Raw genomic sequence first — 8934 nt, forward strand, 5'->3', positions numbered from 1 at the left:
TTGTGCCATTTATTGTGCATGCCATTTGCTATCAAATTAAATCACACACATGAAGGAACTAATACAGCATGTGCTTACTGTACCAGCTCTTCAAACATACATCATACAGACTGAACTGTTTTGCCACTGAACTGTATGACGGCATGCTCCCCAGTGACCATCCACTTCTCATTGGCTGCCCCCAGCTGCTCAGCCTCACCCTCCCTGAGACCAACCACCACGTCCGCCTTCAGAGTCCTGAGGGCACACAGCGGAGCTGGGTGGAAGCCACACAGAGCTTCGTCAAAGGGTGTGGTGTGCGGCCAGTACCTGTCCGCCACCAGCTTCCGATAGTTCAGGTCACCCTTGAATAGAATGAGGTCCGCCTTGCTCAGCTCGGCATACAGATCTGGCGCCACTGCTGCCATGCTGCTGAACTCACAGTAAGTCGTCCAGAATGAATGCTCTTGCAGCACACAGGTCCCTTCGGCCACACGCTGCTTGAAGCGCTGCCCTAGAGACGTTATCGAGTTGTTCGCATTCCCCTGCAGCACATCCAGGGTCCAGTCGAAGTCATGCCGGACGACATCGCTGATAAACCACGGCATGGCCTTCATGTGTAGATGAACCTCGTTGATAAGGTTGGTGCGAAACAGGAAATCGACCAGGACCAAGTCTGTGAAGAGCTCAAAACCAGCATTGTCCAAGACCACATCAAGTCTAACCTTCTTCCCAGTAGTGCTCTTTGCAGCCTCACATGCGCTACTCAAGACTTGCCAGAGATTCTGCAAGCTGTTTACCAGGATCTTGGGCTGGAGAGTGGATAGCTGAGCTACAGGACTCAATTTTTGGTACTGTTCTCTTCCTGCTGAGATGGAGAGGTCACACTTGTTTCCCCAAAGTGATATCTGAAAAGCAAAACAGTTTCATTTATCATGATTTCAAAACTTGATGCCGTTCAGGTATAAGAGGTCTGATCTCTGCATAATCATCTTCATACTATTACACTACACATAACTTCAGCACAAATTTGTACAATTGAGATTTACATCTTTAACTTTACAGTTTCATTCTGCTATCACATTGACAAAATGTTTGTGCAGATTAAGTGTATAGCAATTCCTACTTTACCCAAGCCAACACTGAAACGTTTACACCAATGAGTTAAAAACTTTGCCACTTCTGAATACCTTATCTAACCTACCACATCTGAATCTCACATAATGACATCGTGTTTTCAGGGCATACCAAAATGCTCACCCAAAACTTGAAACAATCTACATTAGTATTATGCTTATATATGTATATTTAAAATAGTTTGTTACAATATCTATTTCTGAGGTGGTATAATTCAAAATGTGTTGAGACTGTTCATACGCATGTGTACATACATGCTTTGATTGTTCATTACCTGAGATAGAATCAAATTGGCTGCTAACCTGCACAGTGGCCACAGATTTATAAGGCCAACCGTTTTTGTTTTTCTTGAATAATTGCTGTACGGAGGTTTGACCATATCTGATAATCTCGTGCACAAAATCAAAGCAGGCCAAGAATACAGCATAAACAAAGAAGAAACAAACGCGAAAAGAAGTGTTTGTAATTTGGCCCTACCTGGACAAACTCAGCAAAGCTTTCAAAGCAAGCCCCTTTCTCAGTCACTGCCTGGTCCAGGTAGGAGGTCAAGGTGACCATGGCGTCCTCAGAGGAGTGAAGGGATGCCTGCTTCAGGTGCCTAAACTGGTCAAAGTCCTTCAGACACTTGCTGCAAGGAGGAAAGGGATAACAATGGAAATTCGATGCCATGACCCAAATATGACTCATGATGTGTGAGTATCACGATGATGAACAAATGAATGAATCATATATGAATATGCCTACCAGGGAAATTTTTTTGAGGTGTCTACGCATTATGTTTTCCTCTGTAATGACTTTCGGACATTTGAATTACCATAAACAATTTCTGAACATTTGTTTACTTTGCTTTTATTTTCACTCTCTCTAGATGATGCTGCTTCTCTGCAAACAAAAGAAATATATAAGTGTCATTCTGAGGTGAATTATTCAGTAAATACATTCAAACATTGAATGATTTGACAAAAGTTATATGTGTCCTTGTGGAATAAATGCTACCATTGGTCTGGTCATTATATATAACAAAAACTTTTGACATGTCAAATTTTGAGGATCAATTTAATATAACTCCCTTGATTTTAAGCAGTTTGAAAACATCACTATCACCTACCTGAGATGAATGGCCTCATTGATGGCTCTATACATGTAGCACTCAACATACAACCATGCCGACTTGAACCAGCTTGGGGCCACCCCATCACATCGCTTGGTTTCCTCCTCAAAGTAACGATTCCACAGAGGAACATCTGATCCACTGTCCTTGAGCAGAGCCAGGGGCTTGTCAGTCTGCATGTGGTTCTTCAGGGCGGAGAGCTTGCCAACAATCTGTTTGCAATCCTCTCCACCTTCCTGTGAACGTAAAAGCAGAAATGCTGTTGAACACTGCTTCCAGCCTCACACGCAGGACTAATTGTGTACAAAACTTTCTACAAAGTTAGGTGGAATATAATTGGAAAACAATTTGTGATTACTGTGCTACTGATTGAAGCTTCACTTGAAAAGCATGAGGAGAATTATGAGGAATATGTCAGGCAAGCTTTCCCGTTTATCATGGAATCCCCTCATGCAAAAGATTTACATTATAAAATATTCATCACCCTACCATAAATGCATTTAGAGAAAAGGTTAAGGTAACTTCAAAACTTGCTAAGCTTCATGCTTAACACTGACCACCATGATTTAGGTTATGTATCTGTGACTGAAAGTAAGTGAAATAAAATTAACAAGTTTACAACAGGAACATTCAACTTCTAATCATAAGATGGAAGGAAGGAAAGGAGACTTCAGAATCTAATTGATTGTTGCAAATTACTTGCCAACTATCTAGGAATCATTGAAATTCTGAACATCTTTGAGGTTGACAACATTGTGACTCCTCGTTACCTTACATAACCTGCAACTTCAGCCTTGCAAAGACTTAAAAACTACTTGGGATCTCACCTGACCATGCAGCTCAACTGCCTCCTTGCGATACTTGTAGACTGTATCAATCACTTGTGTTAGAATTACTGGTAGACGGCCACTTACAGTATCAAATGCAAAGCTCCTGTGCAGAAATAATAAAGATGAGGAAAACATGAGGAAAATAGTGATTGACTACTTAAGTAGACTACAGTCACAGTGATCAGCTCTCTCTATTCTATTTCCCCCTTTTCACAAAATTCTAATTCTGGGACTTGTATTCAGCATAAAAAGTGAAGAATAGCATTCGTTTTGGCTCAACTTGGCAGACAGCTGTAAAATTGAAGCCCTCATCACATTTTGTTTTCTGGTTCTGCTACTGTCTTCACAATAATCACAGCCTACGGTCAGCTTTGGCAAGTGCTAATCTAAACAAAAACTTCTGTTTCCTGCACTCCTAATGGAAAGAATACAATATGCAATGTTTACTGAGTTTAAAGGAATCATTTATTTTTGGTTGAGACTTAACTTCAGGTTTTTATCATTTTTTGGTGAGATAGTGAGAAACTTCTTATGAAATATGTAAGAGCATGTAATTCCATGAGGATTTCAACGTTTATTTGATAAAAATTGCTTTTGAAAATGGCTGAGATATCCAAAAAAGAGCAATTCTAATAAAGTGTGAGACCCACAATTTATTACAATCATTTTGTTTTACTTTGTGTTTGGATGTTTCAGCTATTCCAAACCAGAATTTCATCAAATAAACCTTGAATTTCTCTTAAAATGGTATGCTCTGTACTATTTCATAAGTGTTTTCTTGGTATCTCACAAAAAAGTTAAAGCCCAATTTTCATCTCAACCAATACTGTACCATCCCTTTAATGAGACAGAAGTACCAAACGACCAATCTGTTGGTTGACTGAAATCTTAAACATTAGTTTTGTTACAGATTGTTGGTGAAATGACGAACACTATGAAATACATTCTGTTCTTCATGACATTTCAATGATGTAAATATTGAGCATTAAGTCACTCAGTGCAGTCTACCTGTAATGAAAATGATTTATACCCAGTACTATTCTCTCAAGGAAGTCTCCCATAATGGTCACAAGAGGACATAAATATTTAATACTACGTAAATATTTTGTTTGGAAAAACAATCACAAGAAGGATTGCAGATAACAACTACACAAATTCCATTTTAAAATGCTCCTCAAGAGTCAGACTGAATAACAAGGCATTCAATTCTGCTAAGATTGAAAATTGAAGTATGAAATATTCATGTTTCTTTGAAATGCTGCTCATCTGATCTAAGCAGTCCCTTCAGAATTGTTTCTTACCCACACTCCTAATATCTACAAGCTCCATCTAATTTTGAAAAAAGCCATTATCCACTGTATGGCCGTTGTAGTGGCATAAAATAATCCCATCCCTAGGTTGCATTCAGCAAGGCCCCACCTAACCGCAACAGCAACCCCAACACATTTGCGTTGGATTGTTACTGGTTACAGCGCCCCAGAGTTACGCCCCACCTAATCCTTTTAGCACAAAAATAGTTGTACAGGGCCTGGCCTCCCTGGGCCTATGTACCGTACTACACTACTAAGTGGAAGTAGGGGCAGATCCAGGAATTCTGTAAAGGAGAGGTGCCTTCACAGAATTAAAGGGGGGCTCATGGCGCCCCCTATCCCCCATTTTTTCTTTTTATTTCTTTTGTTTTTAAACAAAAAAATAAAAATAAAGAGGGGGTGCACGCTTGGTGTGCTCCTCTCTGCTCTGGATCTGCCACTAGGAAGAATTCAATATACCGGTACCACTCTACCAGTAATTTGAATTGTAAGAGTTTATTGGCACAAGTGACAAGGATAGGTCTAGACTCTATATAATTTTCATAAAGAAAGATTCTTTCACTGCACTGATAAATGACGCAGTATAACGTCTAGACGGAGTGAGTTGACATTGATGACAGTGTTACTGGTACAATATTGAAATATTTAGACTTTTCAAAGCATCAAGCAAATGAAATAGACTCATTTAAATTTTCAGATCCGGTGCTATCATACAAAGACAAAGTCAAAGTACTAGTAACCTACTCCCTGTACTTGGCAGATAGTCTTTCTGGTAAAGGAATCTTTTCCTTGTCTGCACATCCATGATCTCCTGTTGGGGCTTCCATGTTCTCCACCGACAAGACCTGGGAGTCTCCCTGTTTATATATCTGCGGTTAAAATCTGTTGGAATGCAGATGAAGGCTAATTCTAAGCCAAAGTTTGAACCTGCACGAAAGGAACAGTGGTAGTGGTGATGCGATGTGCTGCTTGATACGGCGCGCCGCGAGCGAGTAGCCGGCTCGGATCGGTCGCCCGGCCCGGCGGCCGGCTCGAGTTCCGTCCTGCGAGGAGAGGCTAGCCACCGTGCCGTACGTACACATACAGCCGCCCGCATGTGATGTATTGTACATGCACGTGAAATTCCCGGCTCTATGGCCCTATCGTCTGGATGGAGACGAGGTTGGGAAGATACTAAAGTAGCAGACTTCTTTTACTTCGAAGCAATTTGTTGAAAATCTGTTGTGATGGGTGCGGTAAACTTCAACATTTTCACCATAAAAGCTTTACACGAAAACAAAGAGCTGACAGATGACTGCGTTCAACTTTTGAATGACGAATGGCCTCGAAGCAAAGCAGCAAGGTAAGCGTAAGCGATCCTCCGAAGACAGTCGACATGATTATGCAAGACTCATTACAGAAGACCGTCATCACAATGCTGTAGTCCCATCTATGTATATTTACGTTTTACATATAGAAGCCCTACTACTCTCGAAAAATCTCAAAAAGAGCGAGGGGAATTCACGTTTACTTAGATCTGGTTGCTTACAGAATCACAGGGCTGTGTATTGCCCACTACCAAATAATTGGAAGTAAATCAGATGTTCAAATACTCCTCTTTCTCTCTCCTAAACTGGCCAGTTCAAGACTCACGACATGTGGTGATGACAGTGATGTGTTACTATTGTGACTCCAGAATGCATGTGAGGCATGTGTGTGTGAAATTGCCAGGCATGACATGCATTTGAATTTCAATAGGGAAATATGTCTAAACTTTTAATTTATATCTCAATCTATAGTCTCAGTGAGTAGATGGGAGATCTGAGTTGTTATGCAGTGCTAACGTTAGGTGGAAATGTTTGCTAGTGCAGCATGCAGTGGGGCCTATGCTACTTTAATGAAGTAAACTTTATACTTCAGATCGTAACTGACATAAGAGATGTATTGGAGAAGATGGGCGTACGTAAATACTGTCTCACTCTCAATTGAGTCTCATGTCGATGTAGGTATCTTAAGTTCTGTTGGACCAAACTGCCTCAAAATGGCACAAAATATTTTCCAAGGTGTATCGAATCACTTGTGTGTTTTAACCTCATTGACAGATAAAAGAGGATCAGAACTTTCACACTGAATTCATCTTCTGTATAGTACTGGCACCAGCGGTACCGTACTATTAGTTGGTATTACATTCAATGTCACAGTCACTTTGATTACACATGGCCGGTGTCAGTATGATTCAAACTTATGAAGTCCAGCATCGTTTATAGAAGTCTGAAGCTGTAAGTGTCTATTTTTACAAGCAAAAAGGAGTATAAAGATCTATATAAACCCTTCATGAGAGACTTATTGACTATAGAGTGTTCTAAAACCCAAATATCAATTTGTCCTTCATAAAGAGTATCTCTAATGTCGTAGTCTTTTACATTATTACAGCCATTAACTTCTGTAGCTATGCAGTATAGGTTCTAATATTGTAGAAGACATTTGCAAACTTTACTAATTTGTATCTATTGTTTTGTTCCAGATTGTTTTCAGTCAGCAAATCATGTTCAACTTTACCCTACTCCCTCGTCCTTGTTGAGCATGAAGACACAGTTGTTGGATACTGCAGACTGGCCAAGGTCATAAGTGATATGAGTAGTGTCCTTGTTGAATCAGGTAAAATGCATCTAACACTACAGTGCAGAGAAGTCAGATAAAATTTGCGTTCATAGCATGGACCAGTAACTGTTTAAATCCAATGAAGTATATTTCAAGAATAGAAGATAGTAGATACCAGACCAATCATGAAAGGAAGGAAATGGAATTCCATTCATTTTATAACTTTAAATGGAATCAACTAGTGACTTGAAATGATTTTAGTTTTACCCTTTTCCTTCATTGCTTGCTGTGTGTATACATTTTACATGTCCTATGTTTGAAGAGTCATGTGAAATGCTCGCATAACAATGAATATCAGAAGATGGTTTTCTTTTGAGTGTTGAGTCACACATATGAGCTCCTGTAGTATATGACATAAGCATACTTTTTAATAAAGTGTATGGGTACAATCTGTTAGGAATCTTGCATGTGTACAAAAATGTGAAAAGTTTTGTGACCTTTGTCCTCATTCCTCCAGTTGTAGTTGACAAGAACCGAAGGGGTCAGGGCCTTGGCAGACTTTTGATGGAGCTCTGTGAGAGACATGCCTCTGCATCTGGCTACAAGAAAATGTACCTGTGCACCAAAGACAAGCAGGACTTTTACCAGCACCTGGGCTACTCATTCTGCAAAGCAGTGAACACACTGGGGGCACAGGTGAATGCAAAGTCTATTCCAGTGATTATGTGTGTATAAAACAGGGTACTTGGTACTGTGTTTCTCGCACAGCATGGCTTGTGTGAAACAACCATTGTAGGAAGATGTAAATTGTGAAGAAGTAAGCAGATATTTGAATGGAAAGAACTGCACTTTGTGATTTGTGACATGTTCAAGATTGCAAGAGATGTATGTGTTATTGTGACCATATGTTCTCCTAATTCATATCGTATGATGAATGTTGTATGAACTTTAAACCTTGCATCAAATTTCTCTTTCTGTAGTGCTTAATTTTTTAGATATAGCACATATTTCAAAAACATTTTGACATTTTAAAATCTCCATCAAATCATTTTCAGATGCTTGAAACCTGTGACTGCTTACCATCAGAGACAAACACTTCTCTACAAGAGCAAGTGAGTTGTGTGAGCAGCTGCAGTGATGGGTCTTCACGCTTTGGTACTAAAACAACAGTTGCATCAGATTTTTCATTGTGTGGTCCTCAAGCTGCCGAAGAACCCAGTAGCTGCTGTGAAAATCAAACTCAAGAGACGGCCAATTCTCAGTATGGAGAACTTAAATCCTCTCCTGGTGGTCCTCCCCCTCCTCCGCCCCCTCCTCCCAAGTTGCTTGCATCTGCACAGAACCCAGCTACTGTTGTGTACTGGATGATGAAGGACGTTGCATAGTGGCAACAGCATGCCGAGCCAGATTAGTTTTGGTAAGCAACTCATTTGTCATCATGGCTGAGACTGGTCAGATGAAACGTCGATAAGAATTAGTAAACCTTCACAAAAATAACAGATTGTACAGTAGGTGGATTAGACCAAGTCACTTGGACAAACATGAAGGTTTCATATTGTCACAGTGATTGCATGTTTGTCACAAAGTTCTGCAATCTTCCCTATGTAACACCAGGTTCACTTTACGTTACACTTGAGTTGGTGCTCACCTCAGTACACTGTGTGCAAGCAGAATTAGATCAGAGCACTACAGGGAGTTACATTCTCCCCATACTGGACATTCATTATCGCTGGTGAATAATGGGAATGGGAGACAATACATCTGGAACCCTTTTACTATGCAGTTTTTTGGTATCATCTGGGCCAGCAGCTGCCCATTTCTGGAGGATTCCAAGATGTGGAGCCTCCCACCTGTGCTCTGGTTGAGGTTCTGATCCTGACCAATTATGGCTGTTGCCTTGCTGCTCAATTCAATGTTAAGAACCCGACTCCATTTGCAATACAACTGCACTCTCTATGCCATTGATGACCTCTGGCAAGATCAATAT

The 8934-nt window shown here is 40.4% G+C and overlaps 2 protein-coding genes across 2 annotated transcripts; one reads left to right on the top strand and one right to left on the bottom strand.

The window, feature by feature from the left end:
• LOC139738367 (damage-control phosphatase ARMT1-like) lies at positions 1-5239 on the bottom strand. The gene is made up of 5 exons (XM_071649007.1): positions 5112-5239; positions 3055-3160; positions 2225-2463; positions 1594-1744; positions 1-887 (listed from the first exon to the last, which is right to left on the bottom strand). Exons 1-5 carry the CDS (start codon positions 5192-5194, stop codon positions 102-104), a joined length of 1365 nt encoding a protein of 454 aa, XP_071505108.1. The 5' UTR covers positions 5195-5239; the 3' UTR covers positions 1-101.
• A 354-nt stretch (positions 5240-5593) lies between these two features.
• LOC139738380 (N-alpha-acetyltransferase 80-like) lies at positions 5594-8636 on the top strand. The gene is made up of 4 exons (XM_071649018.1): positions 5594-5709; positions 6871-7004; positions 7465-7643; positions 8003-8636. Exons 1-4 carry the CDS (start codon positions 5594-5596, stop codon positions 8330-8332), a joined length of 759 nt encoding a protein of 252 aa, XP_071505119.1. The 3' UTR covers positions 8333-8636.
• Positions 8637-8934: the final 298 nt, after the last annotated feature.

Source organism: Diadema antillarum, unplaced genomic scaffold (assembly GCF_040938485.1).
Source record: "Diadema antillarum isolate AM-2024a unplaced genomic scaffold, OU_Dant_1.0 scf00000029, whole genome shotgun sequence".
NCBI lineage: Eukaryota > Metazoa > Echinodermata > Echinoidea > Diadematoida > Diadematidae > Diadema > Diadema antillarum.

Coding starts and splice junctions, on each gene's coding strand:
- LOC139738367 (XM_071649007.1), bottom strand. CDS start 5,194: ATGGAAGCCCCAACAGGAGATCATGGATGTGCAGACAAGGAAAAGATT. Junction 2,464..3,054: donor CAGTTGAGCTGCATGGTCAG/GTGAGATCCCAA, acceptor TTACGTTCACAG/GAAGGTGGAGAGGATTGCAA. Junction 888..1,593: donor GCTTTGCTGAGTTTGTCCAG/GTAGGGCCAAAT, acceptor TTTGCTTTTCAG/ATATCACTTTGGGGAAACAA.
- LOC139738380 (XM_071649018.1), top strand. CDS start 5,594: ATGGGTGCGGTAAACTTCAACATTTTCACCATAAAAGCTTTACACGAA. Junction 5,710..6,870: donor CCTCGAAGCAAAGCAGCAAG/GTAAGCGTAAGC, acceptor GTTTTGTTCCAG/ATTGTTTTCAGTCAGCAAAT. Junction 7,644..8,002: donor TGAACACACTGGGGGCACAG/GTGAATGCAAAG, acceptor AATCATTTTCAG/ATGCTTGAAACCTGTGACTG.